This window comes from Thermobia domestica, chromosome 16 (genome assembly GCF_964235325.1).
Source record: "Thermobia domestica chromosome 16, izTheDome1.hap1.1, whole genome shotgun sequence".
Classification (NCBI taxonomy): domain Eukaryota; kingdom Metazoa; phylum Arthropoda; class Insecta; order Zygentoma; family Lepismatidae; genus Thermobia; species Thermobia domestica.
In genome coordinates this window covers 177,892,841-177,919,375 of record NC_137469.1, presented here as the reverse complement: position 1 = coordinate 177,919,375, position 26,535 = coordinate 177,892,841, and the positions used below count along the sequence as shown (strand labels likewise).

General features: G+C 33.8%; 1 protein-coding gene across 6 annotated transcripts in view; it reads right to left on the bottom strand.

The window, feature by feature from the left end:
* LOC145673518 (serine protease ami-like) overlaps positions 1–26,535 on the bottom strand; it is a 62,639-nt gene that overhangs the window by 20,080 nt on the left and 16,024 nt on the right. For all 6 annotated transcript variants that reach the window (XM_081743291.1, XM_081743292.1, XM_081743290.1 and 3 more), the window contains exons 4-6: positions 23,561–23,670; positions 17,270–17,435; positions 12,219–12,338 (exon numbers count right to left, since the gene is read on the bottom strand). In XM_081743291.1, coding sequence (XP_081599417.1) covers positions 12,219–12,338; positions 17,270–17,435; positions 23,561–23,670 — 396 coding nt within the window. The remainder of the gene's footprint in view (positions 1–12,218; positions 12,339–17,269; positions 17,436–23,560; positions 23,671–26,535) is intronic.

The following is a 26,535-nucleotide window of genomic DNA, read 5'->3' as shown; positions in this document are numbered from 1 at the left end:
TCAGGTAGTAGAACGGGAATATAAAGAACCTCTTGTACCTATTTAAGTTACTTTACTATATTTCTATGATTATCCCGCATTTCTTTGTCTCTACCTGTTCTTTTCCTCCCCCTTTTATCTTCTTCTGTCCCCCCCCAGATCATTCAATAAACCTCTCCTGTAACATTTTCCGACACAATATATTTCCATTACAAAACCTTTCTAACCCTCTTTCTTCCTTCTATTCTACTTTTTCTTCTTCCTCTGTTTCCTTTACCTTCCCCTTGACTTTCCTATGTATCTCTCTCAGTCTTTTTCTATTTTAATTAAAACTGAAAGGAAGTAGTGACTGGTAGTTGTCGCCATATGCGCGGTCAATAAGTTTAGTTCGTTTACATCTTCGGAAGTCCGATATTGAATAACCATTGAAGAAATGCATATAAATATTAAATTTGGCAATTAACTTAATTCATTTTATTAAATTATGATACCCGGTGGTTGAGTATTGAAAAGTTTTAAATTGGCGACCAGTTCTCGGTTGTTTTGTCAGTCACTTCCCCAGTTGAATATCATTGATATAGCAAGCTGCAAGGGAAATGAGTACTTACGGATTCTTTTACCAAGTGTGCATTTTGACATTTCTCGCATTCTGCTGATAACGGCATTCTTCACCAATGCTGCTGTGGATGTGAAAGACAGTGAGCCACAACTAGAGGAAAGAAACGAGATTGAGAGCCTTGACTGGACTAACCATTCATCCTACTTTATTTAACTTCACAGCAACGAATTTCCAGTTGAATTCGTGAACAAAACACCTCCTAGAGTATGACGTCATTCCTTGACTGCCGAGCCTTCCGATGGATTCTTTCCATTCAGGCCATTACTACCGTAAGTTCCTATTCCTTCTAAAACATTTATTTTTTATCTTATTTATTCACACAGAGTGACGGTTACGAAGAAAAAAGTATTTTTGGGTGTCGGTCACGTGGGCCCGACGCGGAGTAGAACTTAAAATCAAGATGACCAGAATTTTCACTTGCGAAAACGGGACGTATACGAATCGGCTATGGGAGGGGATATCTAACTTCCAGATTGCATTTTGGGACTCAGCAGTATTCTCAATTTACAAAATACACAAGTAAGAGTGATAACACACCGTTTCTAACTTTACGTGTACCACACAACAAATAATGGTTCCCGATTGCAAGTTCTACCCAACAATTCTTTTAACTAGTTGAACACTCAGAATTCCCACTTGAACCACGAACACTCAATTCCCATTTGGAAATTCAGAAGTTCTAGACACGGCTGAACCTTGGCAACGAGTGTTGGTACGAAAGAGAGTAGAATTTACATTGACGATTTATATTTTGAATAATAATTACGGGACACCTAGGTCATTTTTACTTAAAAACGGGACATTTAGGCGTTCCGTTCGAGAATGAGAAAAAACGGGACAACGATAGGGAAAAAGGGACGTCTGGTCACCTTGCTTAAAATTCTCTTGCCTGCTCCGCGTCGGACAGGCTGTCGGTCACCATCCCGATTTGCATATTTATTATTCTATTCAATACTTCATAAGCTGTGATGATTTTTCTTTTTTATGCTGTTACTCTATATTGGTATGTAGAAAATATTGAAGTAATATTTTTGTCTGTTTCACTAAGAATTTATTGTTGATACAAAGAAACTTTTTTCGCTTGTTGGAATTATAGTGCGTTATATATAAAACTGCAATATGCCCAAACGAAAAAACACAGTAAACCGCTAAATTGTTTCTATCATAACAGGCCCGTAACCACCCAAAAATGTAGGGAGAGCCTGGTAGAAGATAGAGGGCCCTATCAAATCATATTATAGTTCATCACCGTATTATAAAGTTCATTTGCAAGGCTCCCTTGAAAAGTTAAGTGGACCAGTAAAAATTTACGGGGTGCGACCCCTCTAGATCCGCTTGGATACGGGCCTACATTTTATGAGGACATGTCTGATGAGAAATTTGATATATCTTCCGATTATATACAAAGTGTTTCGGATGAGAATTCTTGGTGTACATCAAGTGTCAGCGAAGCTGAAAGTTTTAATATAAGTGGTAGTTTGAAGAAGAAAGAAGAATATATCTGCTCCGCATTGCTGTGATCTTCCCTCCTCTCCCTCTGCGTCTCAAGGAGAAAATATACGCAGTGTACCGTCTAACAATTGCATATCTTCACTCAAGTAATGTAGACCTACTTTATGGAAAATGAAGATGTGAATCCAAATTTTGGTGCAGATTTAGCACAGACTGAACCTGGTGAGTTTTCCTTTTATATGGTGGACAAGATGATAAATATGATAGTTGATCAGACTAGTGTAGCCCTATATGCTACTCACGTGTTAACAAGTATCTGTGATGTAGGATCCTGTTCAAGATTACACGATTGGGTACCAATTGACAAAAATGAAATCAGAAATTTTCTAGGTCTAGTTGCATATGGGAGTAGTGAAAATGCTATCGTTGTCAGATTATTGGAGCCAGGGAGACATGTTTAGAAACAGTTTCACGCATTCTATTATGTCAAGGAACAGATTCGAAATGCTGCTTCATATGATTCACTTTGCTGACAACAATGTATGTTCTCCAGGAGACGGGCTTCGTAAAATTCAGGGCCTGACTGATTTGATAATTGACAATTTTCAGAAATCTTACATCTAAAGCAGTTTGTTTGGATAAAAGAAACACTAAACAATATATGTTATATTTTCTATGAATTTAACATAAAAATGATTTTTATATATAATTTTTATAATAAGACTATCCATGGGTTTGGATTGATTATTTTAACAAAAGAAACACTGACCAAAGCTTAAAACACATTTTACTTTAAATTATAATAAAGATTTTCGATATTGTCTGAAGAAGAATATGTTAGATATCCGAAACCGTTATTATAATTTAAAATAAAGTGTGTTTTAAGCTTTGGTCAGTGTTTCTTTTGTTAAAATAATTTTTATATTAAATTTACAGAAATGTAACGTATATTCTTTAATATGCCAAATTTTGTCTATCATAATTTAATCAATCAAAAATCATTTAACTACAATAAAAATGTAACATGTGTTATCACATACAGGATCATGTATATACATTAAGGTGGAACGAAAATGACCTTTTTTTAATTTTTATTTTTTTAAGTTTTGTAATAGTGCGGAAAAGTTGCCTTTTAGGTTCAAAAAGAAGAAGAAAAAATTTTGTTGTTATACTGCAACATCTTGAGGTGCCGCAAAGAGCTTAAAATTTGTAAAAAGAAATTAAAAGTTGAACAATTATGAACTTTGGTAAATTATTTTTTATGGTTTTCTCGTACATATAATGCTACAAAACATAGTTGTAAATTCATATATATATTAGAATTGGAAAAAAATATTAATTACAAAATATAATTTAAAAACATTATTGTGAAAAGGTTTGTATTTTTGCTGATTTTGACGTGTTTGGGAACTATTTTTGGTGTAACAAATAGTAGTAAATGAGGTTGAAATAAAAGCTCGTGGAATCAATTACATATTTTTTTATTAGAATACACGTAAAAAATATCATAATACACTTTTAAAGACAATGAAAGTTCATTTTTTATCGTTTAAAATACCCACTGCAAAATGTTTGTTTCTACTTCATTGACACATTAAACTTTTTTTTTTTTTTTTTAAAAAAAAAAAAAGAAAATCATATTTTGACATGTTCTCACGTGAGTCAATTTTTGGTCTTATATATCCTTCGCTTGCGAATGAACCACAGACATTTTGAGCCGGTTCGGTCACGAGTTTCACAAGTCTTTTCACTGCTTGCCTGTAATAAGGAAGCCAAGGAAAGTCGATAAGCAGGTCCACTTGACTATTTGGTTGAGCTTCAAATGTCTTCCGTATAAAGTCTTTGAGAGAAATACTGGGAACATGGTTTACCAGGGGGGGGTCCAGTTACATCATTTCAGTCCATGATATCATGTCGATAAAACCTTTGCGTCAAAGTTTATCTGTGGAACTTTAAACTTCCTGAATCCGCCTCTATTTTCTGTTCTTGCTTTTAAAACACGTCGTAAACCGAGTTCTCTTACATTTTGCACTCATCACATAGCATGGTCAAAAGGATATTTTCTGCAGCGGCAAAGTACCAATTTCTATGAATAACTGGATCTAGAACGTTCTTGAAATCATCAGAGAGATAGAGTGAATATGAGATAAGCTTAAATAGATGTTTGGAACTATAAGTACCTGAAGGTTTCAACTTAATGTTAAACCACATAGGTGCATACGCTTTTACAATGTACTCAGCTAGAGTCTTAAGGTTCTCAGTTGCCACATACAATCTAAGTATACGGTTTGCTAATGTAAGCCACCTGGAGTGAAAAAGTTTTCCAGGGTTTCTTAAAGATAAATCTAGCGAACAATTTCCACTTGATACAGCGATACACATATCCAACAAATACTTTCGATCCGTACTTGAAATTATTTATGTTCTCCAAAAGTGGAAGGTTATTTTCAATTGGCAAGAAAGTAAGGGTCCCTTCGTTTTATCATCTAAATGATAGAAAAGATGTCGCAAATGCTGCTCATTTCCGTGGAACAAACAAACTAACCATTATAAAAGTTGTTCCTATTTTATTTTCCATCGAAGAAATCACATCATTATTATGTTCAGTAATTAAAACGGTTCCATCACACCCAATAACGGTAAATTTCAAAAGTTGTTCGTTGTGTTCTCTATCCTCAAAAAGCTCCAGTATACTGTCGTCTATGTCCTTTCCAGTGCCATAGGTGTTACATGAAACGTGCTTTTCTGAAATAACGTTTTTGTATAACTTAGTTCCTTTCTTTTCTTGAACAATTGATTTGTCTTTTCTTTCATCAAAAAACAATCCTTATTTTCAATTATCTGATAAAGACTATCATTAATGACATTTCTTCGATTTTTTATCTTGCTCGTGTAATTTTCATCCTGTCTATTACTTTGGTTTTTTCTTCCCCTGTGATTAAACTCAAGTCCTGAAAAGCAGCACTAGTTATAGCTGCAGCAGCTCTATCTGATATTTCGGTACGGTCACAAATGGAAGATACATTTGGCAATTTCATACGCATTTGAATGCTTATCTTTTTATGTTTTTTCAGTTTAAAAGGATCTGGTAGCTGCTCTTCAAAAGTCAGGTCTATTTGGTCTTCAGTGCTGTCAATGTCGTCAGTAACCGTTTCTGTTAAACTATTACTTTGTATCCGTTCTTGATTAAACTCAACTGTTTTCTGTATTTCTTTGCTTTTTCTTGCTTTTTTCTTCTTCAAAGCGCTTGTGATAGCTCTATCAACATTACTCATAACCATTTTCCTAGCAGAGCGTTGATCTTTTTGAAAGTCTTGTTCCAAAACGCGTGTTTTAATTTCTTCTATACAACTACAAGTATCAAAGTTTTGACACTTGCAGGCAGCAATATCAAATAAACGTTTAGCTTCTCTAAATTTTGCGAGGTTCGAGTCAAACTTATCTAACCATTTTCTACTTTTAGACCTTAATAAATTAATATATTTAGCATGACTAACTTTTATCAATTGTGAAATTCTAAGGTTAGAAACAGTGGGAATAGAAGCTCTTGACCATATTTGTTCTATTTTAGGAACTAAAGTCTCACATATTTCACTTACAGTAGGATAATTCCCTGATATAACTTTGAAGTTATGTCTAATAAAACAGTTGCACTTCATTACATCTTCGTAAGTAGGTAGTACAACTTCACACGAATCACTAAATCGTCGAAAAATAGGACATTCCGACATTTGTCTTGTATTCACTTGTTTAGACTGAGCCATTTTAACTCACAACAATAAAGTAGCACACAAACTAACAAAATATTACGTTGTTCTGTTACACAATAGACGCCAACTCAACTGAACTCGGCAAAGCTACTGGCACCTAATCTGAGTTTGTCACCACACGGAAACACTATTGCCAACTCCTATTGGCAAAATGTCACTAAATTTAGCTCCTAAAGTGTGTTTTTACAAAATTTTATTGGTCTTGCGGCACCTCAAGACTTAACCCAAAAAGATAAAAAAATATATGTGTGTGTTTTTTTGACATAAAGTTGCTTATTTGACAGTATTTGAAAAAAAATATATGACAACTTCTTTTTTTTTAAAATTAAATTGTAGCGAAAATAGCAATTTTATGAAAATTTATCGTCCTTGCGGCACCTCAAGACGTGCTCCATTATTTTTCATATTTCATTTTTATCTTATCTACACCAAAAGGCAACTTTTCCGTGCTATTACAAATTGAAAATCAAAACTTGTTTTTTTTTCGTTCCACCCTAATATACATATTACACCAACATTATGTGAGCATTATGTAACACAATATTGCTTCAAATATGTCTATAAAATATATAAAACAATATTTGTATATTGAATAAAGTATGGAAAATATAAATATCCCGTTCCGGAATTTATTGTGTTCTTGAAAGCAAAAACAATAAAAGGGGAAAAGTTTTATAGTACACTTTCTTCTACAATCCATGGTGTGTACCCAGAAGCAAGTTTAAAGTTTATGGAGTAATTCAGTTCCATTGTTGAAATAAATAAAGAAACCATTGTTACGTTGGTCACATGTGACCAACGCGGCGGGGAGGAATTTCTTAGAATCGGGCACACGTGCCCTACACGGCAGTCAACGTGTTAATACTTTGATATGATTCTGCTCAAAAAAACAAAACGCGGGGGTTGTGTGTGTTATGGTATACTAAAGGAGTAACTATTTCCAAAGTTTCAGATTTTCTTTTTTATCCAGGCCCATTGGAGATGTTGGACAGTGAAATATGCCGAATTGGCATAATTCCCCAACTTTATGATTTTTTCAAGACTTTTGGAGCAGCTACTCGTCTGCAAATTTTTGTGTATAAATTTATGACCTTTACGTCAGTTGTTTTCTCTTCCCAAACATGTCTTCAATGCCTAAACATGTTGCTACTGTATGCCCCTAATTTCACCCCATTCAAGTGGTTTTAGGCAAAAATGTTAAGAGATCAAAGTTTTAGCTCTGCACAAGTTGGAGACGCCCAACAATTTTCAATTTGGTAGGACAAATACATGCTGAGATATTCAAAAAACGTAAACGTTTGAAATCAAGAAAATGCAAAATGGCGGTAGCCTCTGCGTCACCATTGGATGTTGTAAAAATATAATTAATCATGGTTTTGAAGTACTCTTATATCGACTCAACATTTCTGAAGAAATTATTATTATTATTATTATTATTATTATTATTATTATTATTATTATTATTATTATTATTTTTAAAAGGTCGAGTGGCAATTTTTCTTTTTTTCTCGTTCACTTAGCATCAATTGACCCTGTTTTGAAGTTTCCGTCATTCCCCATTACCGTTTCCCGTGGGTCCTAATATTAGACTCAGGATCTTGTTGTCAAATACTTTCAGTTTCCGTTTTTCCCTGAGAATAAGAGACCATCTTTCGCAACCATACAGAACAGCAAGTATGATTATTGTTTTATATATTTTAAGTTTCGAATTCCTTGGCAGAATTCGCGACAAGAGATTAAAGTATAATCATAAGTAAGATATAGTATAATTGTTGGCATGCTGCTAATAACAATGGAGTACGTTGTGGCAAAATATCATGTACATTCATATATTTTGTATATAAATAATTCAGCGGTTTGGGGAAGGACAATACCCCTGCCATTACCGCTAAAATTAAGTTATTAAGTGGGATGGGTTGAGATTGGACCACAGCATTGTATATCGTCAGCTTAATTTCGAAAATATACCTACAGATGGTAAGGTGAGGTTGATTGGGATGTGTCATTGCATTGTATTGCATAGAAATGTCGAACTCCCTTTTCCAGTTTACTTGGAAGTTAGAAAATGTAACATACCTTAACTTCCGCGGAGCGGCTCAATTATTTGGTGTTATGTGTCTTACACGTAACACTTCCAAAGTGTAACACTCCGATTTTAATGAAATTTGACAGGTAGATACTACGCATGAAATAAATGAATTGGTGTCCTTTTATTTTCTGCGGAAAAACGGTTTTAGGCGGCAAAAACCCCTACCCAAAATTTTGAAGATTGAGCAAGAAGCAGTAGACCTGAAAAGCAAGAAGAAGTAGACCGAAGTGAACGAAATTGTGAAAAAATATTTTGTAGACGTAAAATGAGGGAATACATGTCTCGTATTTTACTGAAAGAAACGGCTGGATGGAGCATGGACCCCCCTTCCCCAAACGTTTGATCACGAAATATCAAAAGTGGTAATGATAGTACGTCAGAAGTGTCTAAAGGACATGACGGATTGAAACAGAACTTTGTGTAGGGACGATACCCTGAAAATAAACGATTTTTTTTTTTTTTTTTTGCGGAATAACGGTTTTAGGGGCAAAAGCTCCAACATAAAATTTTGAAAGTTGGGGCCCGAAATGCAGGAAAAAGTGGACCGAAGTGAACAAAATTGTACACAGATATTGTAAACATAATATGATGGAATACGTGCTTCGTATTTTCCTGGAAAATAACAGATGAGTGGGGCACAGACCCTTCCAAACTTTTGATTACAAAATATCAAAAGTGACAATAAGTATACGTCAGAAGTACCTAAGGATATGGAGAATTGCAACAATACTTTGAGTAGGGAGAATACGCGAAAAGATAAGCAAACACGGTGTTTTTTGTTTGTGCGGGGAAACAATATTGGGGCCAAACCCGCCTGCGAAAAAAGTAATTATTACCTTAAAAGCGCAAGAAGAAGTGGACCGAAGCGATGAATTTGTGCATAGATATTGTATATGCAAAGTAAGGTAATACATGTTTCGCAAGTGTCTCCTTCCGATTTGCTTCAAATTTGACTTATCAACAGTAAGCACAAAAAATCGACACGTTTCTGCTCATGGGGAAAAACATTGTAAGGGAGTAACCCCCTAAAATATAAAATACGCTATTGGTAGAAAACGGCTAGTGCTAAAATAGTGAAAATCTGCCAATGCATAAATGGTTGAAAGTAGGAAATACTTGTTAATTTTTTTTCCCCAGCTGTTTGCAAATGCAAATAACTCTTCAAACATCAAACATATGGAACACGCGAAGTAAAGACAGGAAAGTAGAGAGTAAAGAAAATGTCTAGATAGAGATTGTATTCACAGAAAAAACATACATAGATTGAAACATATCTCCGCTCCTACACATTTATGTGTATGTACACAGATTTACATATATGAAAGAAAATATTACACAAGTCATTAGCTGATTATGGTTCAAATTTCTCACAGAAAAGGATGTCTGTGAACAAATAATCGAAATACAATAAAATGTTCTACCACGCGCAACGCGTTAGAGGTACTTGCCCACAAATGTCAGATGTAAGGGCACACATTTTTACAGACATACCTGCAATTTACTTGCCAGCTATGGTTCAAATTTCTCACAGAAAAGGTAGTTTGTAAAAAAAAAAATGTTCAAAACATTATGACAATTTGCGCCATGAGAAACGAATTACAGCCTCTTTCCCACAAATGTGACATGTAGGTTGTTTTACATACAAAATCTATGTACAATTTCGTTCGCATCGGTCTATTCCTTCCTGCGCATCTACGGTAATATTTACTTTTTCCGGAGGCGGCCTTGACTCCATCACTGTTTTTCCGCACAAAGTAAAAACATGAGTTCGCTTATTTTATTTTATTTTTATTTATTTATTTATTTATTGCGTATTTTCTCTACACATAGTTTCATTGAGATTCTCCGTATTCTTTAGACATTTCTGACGTATACTTATTGCCACTTCTGATATTTCGTAATCAAAGGTTTGAAAGGGTCTGTGCACCAGCCAACTTTTTTTTTTAACCCTCCAATGCATGGCCATTTTTTCCTACGCAAATGCATAACATGGGTCTCTCAGGCTTGCAATTCAAATGAACGAAAAATGTGCTTTTATTTTATAATTTGTATTATATTTGAGAACGAGAAAGTTTAGCATAGCTAAAAGTCAAACGACTGTTTTTTTTTCTTTTTTGGCTTCTTCTCGCTCTCTCTCTCTCTCTCTCTCTCTCTCTATATATATATATATATATATATATATATATATATATATATATATATATATATTGTAAACTGTATTAATATATAACAATTTTGGTTGAAAATTTTCTAATAACTTTTGCGTTAACATACTCATTACAGTCTACCGTTAAGTTTTGTAGTTCGTTTGCACTCAACTTATACAATAAAACTTGTTTAAGTTTCGATATGATATAAGCAGTAAATTGTTCGTTTTGAAACTAAGCTATTAGTACTTGCATTCACTACACACAATTAAACTGCGTTTAGCACATCCAGTTCTTTTGCAGTCGACACACACCATTTTACTTTTTCTGTCTCTAATTTTTGGTCACTTATAGCATCTCTTTCGTTTTTCCGGAAGTGGTTCGGGTCTGTCCTCAAGAAAATTGAGCCCTCAGAATTCCAGTGCAGTTCTTGTTGTTTACGGTATATGGGCATTTTTAATTCCTTCGTGCATGTAGAGTAACAAATTCTTCTCTCGGAAGAATTCTTGGGAAACAGATGCATATGACATTCATACACCAGCAAAGCGTTTACACATGCTAGATCTAGTATGTTGAAAAATCATCTTTTTTATTTTCGTGTTGTGGTGTAGTTTCTTGATATCTGGTCCAGACAATCTACCGCTCCTTTCGTGTTATTGTAATACATGATTATTTCCCGTTTTGGTTTAAATCTCTAAAATAATATTTTTGTCTCTGTGTGTTGTGCTGAGAGGAACTACGCTTTTGTGTCCTTTGGGGTCGTCACTTACAATTGTCATATTTTCACAAAAGCAAATCCAAGACTGGACTTTCCTGGGCTTTCCTTGTTTGTTTTCATGATAGGTGGAACTTCACTCTTGTTTTGTTTTATAGTTCCAACTGTTGTCAACTTCTCACGAAGAATTCGTTTGCTGAAGAAGCTGACGAAAAATAATTATCAAACATTTCTTCCTGTTTTACTAACTCAAGAACTACGTTTTTTTGGCCAAATATTTTGCTACAAGGTTATTTTTCTCTCTCTCATGTATATAATTCCGTACAATGCATAGCTATTTTTCGTATCAAACTAAAATCGTATCAGACATCCATACTTGGCTGATTTACTGTGCATGTAGCGGTATTGAATGAATTGGCATCGTCCTCTACAAGGAATAAGCTATTCGTCAATGGCCATGCATTCACTCAGAACCTATTTTGTTCTACACCTATCCAAGAAAAAGAGTCGAAACGAACGGAAAGGAACCAGTCGATCTGTTTTTACCCTTTCGTTCTTGGTCCTTTTATTATCAAACCATAACCCTCTTCTTAATGTTTCAAATCGACTCACAGATAGGCATGCTCGATATTGCGGATTACTACCTCACGGACTGAACTGAAGTTATTTTCAACTCTCCTTTCACAGGTACATCCATCCAGGTAATTTTGTTCTCAACTGCAAATCTTATTTTATATACAACTGAAATATATAATGACAGAAAATAATACATATAAAACATGATAAATCATTACTGTTCTCTCCTCCAGACAGTAACACCGGTGCACCATAACCACAGGATCTTCCCCTTCTAAGATACCATTCACTTCTAAAGCAGAAAAATATGTAAGTATAATTTAAGAAAGGAAAAACACGATGTTTCCTTGAGAGATGCTAGACAAACTAGATTAAAAGCTTAGCGGGTCTCTGAGACCAATGTTATGTAATAACGGGGTATAAATGAAAAACAGTCAATAAATGTCTTATTTCTGGCAATTTAAGTAAATTGCTTGTATGACACTAGTCCTGAATATATTTTGAAAGATGTCAGAGACATTTAGCATGCAAATCTGAAAAAGATGACCAAATTAATGCATTTCCTTCAAGTGGCCGGGCCTCTGAGACCCATGTTATGTATTTGAGGGTTAAGGAAAATACGAAACATGTATTCCTTCATTTTACGTCTACAATATCTGCACAATTTTGTTCACTTTGGTCCACTTCTTGCCTTTGGGACGTCAACTTTCAAGATTTTGGGTGGGGCCTTTTGCCCTGTAAAACCGTTTATTCCGCAGAAAATAAAAGAAATACGTATTTGTTTATTTCATGTGTAGTGTCTACCTGCCAAATTTTATCAAAATCTGTGTTACACTAGGGAAGTGTTACATGCTAGTATTAAAATACGTACCCTTGATTCGTGATCGCTCCATCCTACGACAGTGCAGTTTGTTCCAGATTTCACCTCATACAACGGATGTGGAAGTTGGATTGGACGAACGTACTCACTAAACACCAAAGGTGTTTCTAACTGGAAATAAAGTACATTTATCAGTAAAACAATACAACATAAGAAACACAATGTACTACTCAAGGATTCTTTTCCAATATTTTTGTTATTCTTATCAATAAATCAATAACTATTTAAATATAAAGAATGTGGCAAGTTTTTAAAGTAAATCATTTGGCGCTTACAGGAAGAACTATAAGAGTCGGCGTGCAAGCAAAGGAATACCCTCTTATCCACTATTCAAAGCTCATATTATTGATTACTCAATACTTACATATTCTTGTTATTAATTTCTATATATGAAATGTATACATTATATTTTAAACTAATAAAGAACTTGATTTGAAGACATTGCATGCTGAATACGAAGGAGGTATCTTAAAAGACAGGAAAGCTTATCGTTAACGTATCACTATGATAATTCTGCGGTGCTTCTGAAAAGGGTGTTAAATCCGAAAACTGCATTTGGCAGTCATTTGCAGGGTCCTTAGGAAAAAAACTCCCTACATGTATGCATAGGGGTTTAAGTAAAATTCAAATTTGTACCGAACTTTATAACTTGTATATTTGACGTGTCTTAAAAACTTATCAATGTGTTTAAATTTTCAGAACAACTTTCCCCCAAAACACAATGTTCCCTATGTATCTTTTTGACTTAACACTCATTACACAAGCACCCGAGTAATATCAAAACTTTATTGTTAATTTTTCTTTATTGAAATCGAAAGATCCAGTTGCCTGACTTACTTCGGGGCTTAAAGTTTTGCCTATTCATGATTTGCCTAATACCTCCTAACTATACAAACGTCAATCAAAGCAATGACACAGACTTAATTTTATTATTAGGCGAAAGCAGAATTTTCTTTAAAATTGTTTTAGCTCACACACGTTGGTAGTTCTGTATCTCATTAATAATTAACATTTCCTCTTAAAGCTATTTTTGCACTCTTATTAAATAGTCCAGTATGTAGAGGAAAATTCAGAGAAATCTAGCAAAAATTTCTTCCCCTTCTGGAACAAAGTCGTGTCACTTCCTGAAAATTCACACAAGATTAAGCAACACAAGCCTACTTTGTCAATGGACACAAACAGATGATAACAATGGAGACAGGACGACTAACCGAGCGGAAGCATTGCACTTGAGAATAACCAAGAAAGTAGGAAATCCACAGTTTAGTACAGTCAATTTACCAAAAAGTAAGGAACAAATTAGTAACAAGCTGAAAATTGGTACCGATGTTGGAAATGATGTTCTAAACAACATACTAAAAGTCCCCTGAAACCCCACCTTATCTTCGCCCGCCGTATTGGAAAATGGCCGTTGGAAGTGTCAAATGAACAATACCCAGATAATAGTTGCAATATCTTCGCTATGGTTGAACATACAGAGATAAACGTAGTGTCGTTTCATAGAACATAGATAACACAATATTCTTATAGAGAAACAATTTTTCACAAAACACATACTTTTAGAAATATTTAGCTCTAAATTCTAAATTTCCGAAAACTACCGTTTAACTGGTTTAAAACTTCATTGAACTTAGAAAGTGATTGTTAACAAGTTGAAATTTCACATAAATGTTGGTAAAATTATTTAAATGACTTACTAAAATCCCACAACTTCTTCGTTCGCCATGTTGGAAAATGTCCAAATGTACGAAGTAATTGAAAGATGATATTTTTAAAAGTGAAGTACAAAATCTAGTCCGGGCTAGCTATATAAGAAACTGTAAATGCAGTATATCCAAAGTCAACATTGGAATCAATGTTGGTGGGAGGGGGATATTATGACGTAGTTACAGTTATCGTCTGCCCTCTTGGTGCCTTCCATCTTGAAATCAACTTATTTATTTTAAATGGGAACATAGTCATGTTACATATTAAACAACATCCTCGTTCAAAGAGAAAGCAAACGGTAAAGTTATTTTTCCAAAATCTGTAACGGTTTTGAAGTTGTGAATAGATTTATGATATATTATGTGTAAAATGCTGTTCCAAGTTTCGAATTGAAGGATACATTTTAAAACGAGCTTTGTAACATCTCACATTACGTATTCTAATGTATTAATAACCAGGCAAAGAGAGAGCTAACACACACGAGACAAATACAATCACATGACTTGTTCATCACGTTCACCGTTCTGTTGTATGCACACCTTTAACCGTGCTTGTGCATTCTGCAAAGCATAGTCGGTGATATTTGTTCACAGGCAGTAATGATTCTCCTTTTTAGGTGGCCAATGTCATTAATTTTACACTGGTAGACAATAGCTTTAAAGTGCCCCCAAAAATAAAAATCCAACGGAGTTAGGTCAGGGGACCTTGCTAGCCACTCAACTGGTCTATGTCAACCTATCCAGCAACCAGGAAACTGTTCATTGAGTCATCGATTACATTACAACCATAACGCTGCGGTGCCCCATATTGTTGCCAATATTGAGAAAATTTTCCTTTCTCGTTTAACAAAAGTGGTATGACAGTGTTTTCCATATTGTGTAGCATCCAAGGTCTCATCAATGAAACCTTGGTGGACGGTGGACATGTTGAACATGACATGTGATTGTATTTGTTTCATATGTGTTAGCTCTCTCTTTTCCTGATTATTAAAGAATACGTAATGTGGGATGCTACAAAGCTTATTTTTCACTTTATCCTTCAATTCAAAACGTCGCACAGCACATTTCACAGTATTTCACACATAACATATTATAAATCTATTCACAACTTCAAAACCGTTGCAGGTTTTGGAAAAGTAATCTTAGCTTTTTGTTTCTCTTCGAACAAGGGTGTTGTTTAATATGTCACATGACCATGTTGCCATTTAAAATAAACAAGTTGATTTAAAGAAGGAGGCCATCAAGATGGCGGACGACAACCATAATCACGTCATAATGTTTCCCCCTCCCACCAACATTGATTCCAATTGAGCGCAGATCTACTGCATTTACAGTTTCTTATATATTTAGCAAGGTCTAGATTTTGAATTTCACTTTAAAAAATATCATCTTTCAATTACTTCGGACATTTGGACATTTTCCAACATGGCGAACGAAGAAGTTCTGTAATTTTAGTACGTAATTTAAATAGTCTTTACCAACATCTATGTCAAATTTCAACTTGTTAATAATTACTTCCTAAGTTCAACAATGTTTTCAGGAGACTTTTAGTATGTTGTTTGGGACATCATTCCCAACATCTGTACCAATTTTCAGCTGGTTACTAATTGGTTTCTTTTTTCATTAAAATTTGAACTTTATTTACTGCTCTAACTTAAATATATACACATGTATATATATCTTTTGAAACAGGGGTGAGCGAAAAATGAAATGACAATATATCAACTCCAGTTGAGATACGTCGGAAGGCAAAGTGATGTTGCCTTAATCGACGTATTGTGGAACTCAAAAGAAGGCTTGGGGTATTATTTTGAATCATAAGAATTATGTATAATACAGTACATTGATGCAGTGTCTTGCTGCATTTCCTTTACGTGTTACTTTAGATGTTTTGTTTATTTTATGATTCATGCAAACTCTCGTAGAATTTCTGCCACTTCATTTTATATTTTCTGTACATTAGACAAATCTTGAATTCAAGATTCGCCTTCACTTTCTCATGAGTTAACATCTGTAAAGTCCATTCCCTGAAGTTATTAGGCGAATCTTGAATAGGCGAAAGTTGAAGTCACCACTTACTTTTTTCATGGCTGAATTTTCGTGATACCAGTTCATGCCTCCCAGATAGAGGGTCACTGCTACTGTTGCAGCAAGAGCTCTCAAGGGCAGAACAGCCAAAGGACCAATCGGGGCTGTTCATGGACGACAAAGGAAGCCACAGAGAACCACGACGCATGATAATATCTATCAAATGGGCTGTCCATCATATTCGATTAACTGAATCCTATTCAGCATGTCTGGGATGACTTTGGGTACCGGGTTCTAGAGTGGAGTCCACCACTTTTGACCCTTCAGGACCTGAAAAGTACCCTTAGGAAGGAATGGGACAACTTACTTCTAGAACTTATGAACTCTTTCGTGAACAGCATGCAAGCAGATATGCAACATGTATTGATTTCCGATGTGACCATACATCTTACTGATTTGCTCAGAGCCCCTCCGTATTCATTTCAACTGGCATTTCATGTCATCACACCAAAATGCTCTTCATGAGTTTGTTTTGTTTCCCACGTTCTGTTTATGTCTATGATGGCAAATTCCTTTCATATTATGTCAATAAAGCTGGCATAGTATCGGTACTCGTATATTGGTTGCTTCCTATATCTTGAGGTGTTGAAAACATATGGCTAAAAATGTATTTGTTCCGTAACAATTGTCAAGCAGTGTATATCCATATTAATGTACCTTATATTTCGAAAAAGATATAAAAATAAGAAAGTTACATTTGTATGTATCAACACTAAAAGAATCCCTGATAGTCGTACAGTTCAATGTCTCCTAAAAGTATGCTCTTATAATTGTGGAATCTGAGGTCAGCACTTCAGCTTCCATTATGTCATTCAAGGACATGCATTTGTAATATATAATGGTTAAATAGTTTCAAATAATATATGATTGTACTCTTTGGTGAAGTGGGTAACGTAACGGTTTTCAAAGATTTTAAGATAATTTTAGGTGTCTTCCTAATTTCACTATGTTGTTCTTGAAAATATGCACATTTACCTAGCATAATTTTAACGAAACCCAACTACAAATACGAAACTAAATTAAACTAATGTAATTAGAAAATAAATTAAAAGTAACGCAACATTTTAGTTGAGACTCTTTGAAAAAAGAACTAATTCTAATCCATTCTATCAAAGAAAGAACGCATTCCTTGTCTTTGTCAACTGTGAAATAAAGGAATCCTAAAGGAACGTTTGTCTTTCCAACATTGTCATCTACGATGTTTAGTAACTAGAGTATGTTAAAACAAATGTATTTGTACAAACCAACCTTGTACAGAGCAATATCATGCCCATTTGAAGATGGTGAAAACAATGGATGGAAAATTACTTTCCTTATGACACGTCTTTGCTCACAGTAGGTAGGCCTATAGTTGTTGATTGTTAGTGTTCCTGCAACTACTGTGCTTTTAGAGTAGTCCAATATATCTTCAAATCTAAGAAAAGAAATTTACGACGTATCACAATAAATATAACAGTTTATTCCGTTGAGAATACTAGCAAATAAATATTATTAAAACTATGAGTGTAGTTATTAAGGATATTTTTATATTAAGCATGAATATATGAAAAACAGTTCCAAAGAAAAACTGTTTGCTTCCAGACTGACTTTGTTTACACTGTTGACAGAATAATCGTAACTTTTTGCTATGATTTTAGGTAAAATTCATCAAGTATACGTAGTTTGGTGAAGTAATAAATGATTTTATAAGACAGAAGAGAATAAAAAAACCATGCAAAATTGTGAGAATTTCCTCATGTTATTATTATATTGATGTGTGTAAGCTTGATACTGTAAGTAATTCATATCACAAAAAACAAAATTATAAATTTCTTATGTTTCCAAAAACAATATGTGTTTAATTTAATTATATATATATATATATATATATATATATATTATCTTGACATCACAACTGCGTGATATTGTGAAATCTGTCGACGATAGACACAAAATCGTTCCATTCCTTCGTATTGGCAGCACAAATACTGTGAATCATACACTTGGAAGTATTTTGTCCTGCTCATTGTATCACAATGGAAAAGTGCATTTCGGGCAAATATAAATCAATATAGGAGATACAACAGGTCGTAGTCTGCCATCGTGTGTGAAACTTCACTTTCGTCGTTTCCTTATTTAATCCTTATTTAGAACACCTTAAGATGTGCGTTGTTCTACGATAGGAAATGTCTATGTAGAAGTCTAAATCAAACAGTATGGAATTAGTAGATTTCTTCCTGTATAATTTCTCTAGTGCTACCGTTGGTGATTCAAGGAACCAAAAGTATAAGATCACGAAAAGTCTGTTGCAAATGTGATTAGTGGTGTCAAACCAAACACCTGAATAATAATTTCATCAACATATGCAAGGAACAAAAATAAATTTAGAAGAAAAATAAAAAATAAATGTGAACTTATATTAAAAATTGAATACCGTAAAAAGAAGCGAGAAAGTTTAAGTTTGACCTCTCTTCCAACGATCAACAAGTTGCCACGGCAATTTTTCGTTATAGCGCAGAAATTCATGGATTGACGTTGCAGGTTTTAACCACGAAGTTAGTTTGGAGTCTGTTTCGTCATAGCATCGTTGCATTTTCTTTGTATGATATATTGACGTAAGGTTAGCACTGTTTTTGGCTACAATGTGTTTTGAAGAGAAAGACTCAACTGGATTGATTTCAAAGACTCCAGAAGGAATTGAAGGTCTGTAAAGGAAGAATTAAATTGATTTTAGTAGTTATGTTTTCGCAGTGTATTTTCTCCCTCAAAATTGTAACTTTCCAAAATGTTCCCTTTTTTGAATATGTATGTGCCATTTGGCAACTTAAATGCCGGCCTAAAAACAGGAAAAAATAAATATTTTTCAAAAATATTCTAATTTCTATTTTAGAGTACTATTAAGACTAAATAGGCGAAAAGAAACTATTCAAAATACCACTTGGGAATTCTGGGCACTAATGGGTTAAGAGACATATATTATGGCATAGGCAGAAGAGGACACCACACCGTCACCACAATTCATTTTCGATTAATTCAAAGAACCAATGTCGTTCTTACGTCTTCAATATTGTGAATGTTTGGAAAATGGATTGGACATTTTATCAACGTTACCAACACAAACAAGTATTCTTGACAATCGTGTTATTGGCTAAAAAAATTAGTATAATAATTGAAAATTGAAGAATAGAACTTGTAGTGAATATAGCCGGTGATGATTATGTTGATTCACCCCAAACATTACTCTACATTCAAGCGTATGTTGTAAAATCAGGTTATTTGTTATTTACCACACCAGATAAACCACTTGTAAATTATGTTCTAAATGCTGTGTTTAGTGAAGTGCAAATCCACCTGAACAGCAAACTAATTTTATTTACATCACATAATCATCCATTGTATCTTGAGAACTAGTTAAACTATAGTGTTTATACAGAAAATACGTATTTGTAATATGTAACGGGGTTTCAAGATATCACTGACCACGTGAACTCAACAACAAGAAAATAGAATTTCAAAAATGATACCAACTTGAAAATCAAGATGGAAAGTTCGTAATGATTGGACAACTTTACTAAGATATTTTTAATCGAGATACATTTTTAATTGTAGAGTGGCATTATGTGTGATACTCATTTCAGTAAAATCAAAGTTTTATCTTACAGTCACTGAAAGTGGTTTGAATGCAAAGGCTGAACATTATGTGATAAAAGACGGCACTAGCCCTATTGTAAAGTTGATTCATAGTAAGATTTTCTAGACTGTACTTGCAGTGAATCCAACGTCAAGAGTTTAAATGAAATGCTTTACTATTGGAAGAGATATATGATATAAATATACAATAAAATGTCACTGATAACCTGTTTATGGGAACATTGCCAAATCGTATTATTGTAGAATTTACAACAAGTGAATCACCAAGTGAACCAGCACCGGCGATGAACTCTGAATTTAAGCATTTCCACATTAATTTTTTCACATTGTGTATGTACGTCATTAAAAAGAGTAAAACCAAGCTTTAGAGGAGTTTTTTACATTTCGTTCTATCACATCTTGTTCTCAGGATGTGGAATACATTTTATTAATGATGTAAATACAATTATAAGCAAGAAATTTTAGAATGGATATATCTTGTTGGCAATTTTAAGTCGTTGTTGATATCCACTCATTGTCTTATCATTGATGGAGTATGGTTAACCGAAAATTAACAAATGATATTTCAAACATCAATCATTATTACATTCATTCAATCAAAATAGACAATAAATATTATTGCAAATAATTCATTTAGCAAACAATTCATGATATATCATTAACTTGAGTGATAAACTAGGTACTGTGGACCTTCAATTACATCTAGGATTTTATACTATGGTTTGCCACCATAAAAAAGACGACAAATGCAAATCGTATTGAAACAAATAAATACTTGTTTAAGTTTTAGACGTGATTTTAATCACTTACTGAAATATAATGCGATAGATGCTGTAATATGTCATTAAATAGCTATGGTTGTGAATTTCCCAGAAAGATAATAATAAATCATAAATAGCCTTATTTTTGCTGTTATTAAATGAAATAATAAGTTCTCGATCTAGTTGTAATAATAATATAATATTTGGGATTTATATTTGTTTCAAGAAAAATTATGGCTCTCTATGACCTCTGGTGGTACTTCTTTTGGGTATTAAAATTTTGTTCACGTGCAGCGCTACCTAGGATCGTCAGATCACCGGCTGCAATTGAATCGGAATGTAATTTTTTTCTTAGAGTGTCAAAATTAAAAACAAATTGTCGTGTTTGGTTTATAAATTAAATTTAGTGTTGCTTCTGAGTGTGATCTTATGGAATTAAATAATATTATTATGAAGGTTGGAATCACGATCGGAAAGTCAATTGAAAGTAATATATTTATTAGATTTTTCTTATTTGAAGCCACTACCCATTTAACATGATCCCTGTATTTGCTTTGGTTATCGTTGAGCGCTATAGATTTGTGACTTTTATACCGTACTCTATGTATAATATTCCACTTAGATTTAATTTATTTTGCGTAATTGTTTGTACTATTATAATTCTTCAAATGAGTCATGTATTTCAAGCACAGAATATATATAAAGTTGACAATACCATATTTAAAAATAGATAGAGGTTATACGTTACAATGTGTGTGTTCGTGGGTAGAAAAGCACTCTATTGTATGTAACTTCCGCGATATGCTAAGCATAGCCGGATTTCATTCACCACTTTTCAGCACATAATCCACACCCGAAACTACACAACGTAATGTTACCATCACGTGACAGAAAGTACCGTAAGACATTCAGCACACATTTTACATTTTCTTTCTCATAAAAAGCACAGGAGTAAGTATTATTGTACTGGAAAAGAGTAAGGGCTCATACATAGGACAATAAATATTCGATCTTAATAAATAAGGGTTGCAAGGTTGACCTACTCTACACCTCCTAGGTAATCATAAAGAGAGCAAGAATTTCAATCATACACTTATGCCGCAACTTAAACACACATCTGAGACCATGAAGATATACGAAGTCTTAACACGTGATCTGGGTTACGTGATTTGCAATGCCAACTAGAGCAATTAGCCTGTCTGTACGTCCTCCCGTGTCTTGGTCTATGTGATTGCAAATAAAGAATCATTGTGGTTTGCCTGTGTGTACGCTAAATTTCATATCAGGATTAATAATAAATGTTTATAGAAGAGAGTGAGGTGCTAGTCTATAAGACAGCAGACACTCAGTCTTAAAAGACTAAGGATATTTGGTTAGCCCAGAATTACACCTACCTTGGATACGCACAAGGGTATTTATCTGGTTCTAGGTACTGATCAGAATAAGCTCCTAGTTTATAGAGTCCGACGAACATATAACCGTTAGCCTTCATGTTAGAACATGAGGGTGCAGGATTTTCCCACCCCATCCGCCGATTGGAATTACAGAGTTATGTATCTGGTCCTAGTTACTAACCAAATAGAGTAAAACACTTATCCGTAAGACTATAAGCATACACCGTAGAGGACAAATAACATCAAAACATTAAATGTTGAATTTTCGACGACTTTTAATCATCAAACGCAACGGCTCACGTTTACTGAAGAGAACCACAGTGGTATGTAACTGGTCTTAGACACATGGAAGCATTTAAGGTACATATACATAGGGTCAATTACATACTCATAGGAGAGTAAGCGCTCGTCTTAGAGAATAAATAGTGCAGAATTGGCCCATCACGCCTATTGAAGGTAACCACAAGGGTCTGCACCTTTTCTTAGAGATTCATAAAAGAGAATAAAACTAGCGTCCATTACAGATGACGAGTAACAGAGCCAAAGCCTCGAAAATTTCCATTTTTTACAGTTTCGTATCCATACAAGGGAATTAAGAACCCCTAAGTTACATATTTAGGATCCATAGACCCTAGCAAAAGTTAGGCCAGGATATCCCTCCCATATATGAAAGTAGGATCGTACTTCTCCCAAAATGAGAGTAAATACCTGTGACGTCATTCGATTTGGTCGTGGTGGACGACGAAAGGCCATATATTCCAATATCCAATCAGAGCATTTTCCCTAAAGATCGGCCCATATTAATATATGTAATATATATTTTAAATGACAAAACGGATATCGATGGTCAGCTTTGGAACAGTTGGCTAAGACCTGCGCATACTTTATTTAGTTAATCATTAACGAAATTGGGTAATTCTGCCGCTCCATTTGTACACTCCAGACATTACAAAAACTCCGATTATCATCTGCTCGGTTTTGCAGAGAACAGTTATTTATAAGGCCAACGCTATCTTACAAACAAACCGCTACAAAATTCAATCAAAAAAGCATTTTCAAAATACAAGTAGGAGAAGAGACGCACATATAAACATACTTTATTGAAAGTTAAAGTGATCTAAAGATTAAGATGTATGTTTTTTCTTTAATAAAATCAGTCCTTGCTCAATTTTTTTAGAGTGACCATCTCATTTTCAACTTCATGAATGCTTTATATTTCTCTCCCTGTATTTATTTAAGGCAGATATTTTCCTCGCGTAATATAAGCATCAATCATTGCTGGAATAAGTGCTACCAATTCGAAACTATGTGTTACATGAAAACTGAAATATCTACAAGATATGCAAATTATGGAATATGACTGTTAATTATTATTAAAATGTATTTGTGCAACTCTTTCTGTTTGCATTTAGAATCATGTAGGGAAAGACTGAGTTTTGCCTTCTTTTACTCGAAGGCGTTCAATTTTTAAAATGATTATGTGGAAAATGATTAATTATATTTGATAGCTGATGTATTTCAAACCATACTATTGAATTAAAAATAATGACTTAATATCTTCTATATCATTCCTACTATATATTTTTCGTATGTTTGATCAGTGAAAACTAAAAACAATCGAATTATTGTTTATTTAAGTACTCCTAAAATATCGAGTATTAGTTATAATAAGAAATACATTCATATATCTCCTGTATATGATTCATTTATCTACTTATTGTCCATTGAGAAATATTATTGTGTGCACATCTTACCCAACGACATCAGGCGTACGTAAACAGTGAGCAGGACTTAGTATCCAATATTCGTTTAGAATTACTCCTCCACAGACGCTTTCTTCTCCGGAAAATATGCGTGTTGAAACCTGAAAAATAAGTGACTAATTAATAAACATAAGAACAAGCGATCGCTTAAGTACATTTTAATTTATTATTATATTTTTATACTATATTTTAAATGGGAAATGTAGATAATTACAATGGTTTTATATTTACTTTTTACAAATATTCACTGGTTGTTATTGATACTGTTAACAACATACATTCATATCGGAAAATGGATATATATATTGTTTATACAATTTATACTACTATTTTTGCACCAGTTGTTCTTTACAATATAATCCTAACTGAAATCTTGTCAAATCTATGGAAATCAATGTTTATTTTGTCATAATTAACTATAGATGCATATACGCATACACGATCAATGACGACAACCTTTTATAAAATCTAAATTATCTTTGGACAAGATTCATTTACTTTTTTAAGAAATATTTTTATCTTGCATCACACTTCAGACGAATGTTTCACACATTCCATTGCATTTGTAAACCTGTTCCACTCGATTTGCGACAAGTGCACAATATGTCATGATAAATACATTGCACTTTTTCTTCGTAGAAACAACATTTTCTCACCAAGCATTTTACCAAATATTTTTATGTTTGTAGTTTGTATCCACCTGTTTTCTCTATGATTAATTCACTGTAGGTGATTCTATAAGAATTAAATAAATTTCTTCAAAGATATAGAAATATGAAAATTACTTTTGATATATATCTTGTACAATTGTTCCACCAAAAGTTTATGTCACCCTGAATTTCCAACTAATAATAATAATAATAATAATAATAATAATAATAATAATAATAATAATAATAATAATAATAATAATAATAATAATAATAATAATAATAATAATAATAATGATAATAATAATAATAACATTCGCAAATAAATATTTTTAATATGCAATTAATGTGTGAGTGAGATTTTTGTGATTCAAAATTTCTCTGAAACAAGTAATGAACTTAATAGAGGTGATAATAAAGATTTTTTTTAGGAAGATTGAATTACAATCATCTCCATCGCAACATCATTTCAAAATGAAAGATTGTTATATTAAAACTATATTAGACATTAACTTCAATCTTCGATCAAATAACACCAGATCTAGGTATAGGAACAGTGGAGAAGCCGTGGTTCAATTTTCTATGAGAAAAAACCGACAAAGGCAAAAACTTACTTAAACAAAATAGGGTACAAATGTTATAAGGTGGTATAAATTACATGTATATGGTAAATTAGAAATCTGTGGCTCTTAATCTCTTGAACTGCCCGACCGATATCGATTAAATTTTTCACGTAGATGCAATTCTGGGTGGGAATGTGTTTAGATATTCACTTTGACGGTAGAGCTTAGGGGAGGGGGAGGAGGGGAATTATAAAAAAAAATAAATAACACTTAATAACTATTGAACCGATCTCGATCGAACTTTCAACATAGCTAAGGTTTCGGCCTGAGATATTTTTATCATTTCACTTTAACGGAGCTACGTTGGGGTTGAGGAGGTTGGGGATATGCAAATAAAAGTGACTGTGTTCGTGAGTTAATAACTCTTGAACCACCCAATCGATCTCAATCAAATTTTTAATATAGATGAAGTTTTGACCTGGAAAGTTTCCTATAATTTCACTTTAACGATAGATCTTAGGGTTGGGGCAGGGGAGGAGGAGAAATAAATGAAAATGAATAAAACTTAATAACTCTCGAATCACCTGGCCAATCTCGATCAAACTTTCAACATAGCCAAGGTACGGACCTGGGATGTTTTTGTCATTTAACTTTGACGGTGCAACGTAGAAAAAGGGGAGGGGGAGATATATGTTAAAAAAATAAAAATAAAAGTGTCTTTGTGACTTCATCACGGTTAAACTACTCGACAGATCTTAACCAAATTGTTAACATAGATGAGGTTCGGACCTGGGGTGGTTCTTATCACATCATTTTGAAGGCGGAACTAAGGGGAGGAAAGGGAAGAGATCTACGAAAATAAATAAAACTTAATAAGTCTTGAACCACCGACCAATCTTGATCAAATTTTCAACATAGATGCGGCTCGGGCCTGAAACAGTATGCGATGGTATGCCATACCACCTCTGGTTTCTCAGTGATCCAGACAATATTTAAATAGCCGGTATGTTAAGTCAAAATCATAATAAAACATTCCGCCTTTGCTTTTTTCCCACTTCGAACTCTGTATATATATGACAAATTTTCAACATAATATGACATTTGGACCTGGGATAATTTTTGTCATTTAACTTTGACGGTGCAATGTAGGGGAGGGTTTGGGGGAGATATATGGAAAAAATATAAATGAAAGTGACTGTCTTTGTGACTATATCACTCTTGAACCACTCGACCTTTCTAGATCAAATATTCAATATAAATGAGGTTCGGGTCTGGGATGGTATTTATGTATACACTTTGACGATAGAACTTAGGGGATGAGGAGGGAGGGGTTAAAATAAATAAAACTCAATAACTCTTGAACCACCAGACCGATCTCGATCAAATTTACCACCTAGATGAAGTTTAAACCTGTGATGTTTTTGTCATCTTACTTTGATGGTGTAACTTAAAGGTGAGGAAGGGGAGAGACATTTAAAAATGATCGAAAATGACTGATATTAGTGTCGAATCCAGTTTTCGGGTCACTAATATGAACAGTGACACTTCTGATGCTTTTCAAACCGAAATTCACAACTTGTGGAATATATATAAACATAATCGAAATGAAAAGTATCAGTGTTGAGATGAACAGTGACATTTCCGATGCCGTGCCCCACAACATGGGGAAGGGAGGGGATGTATAAAAACCATCAAGAATGATCAATATCACAGAGTGCTTTAGTAATAGTAAAAAGTGACTTGACTAACGGAA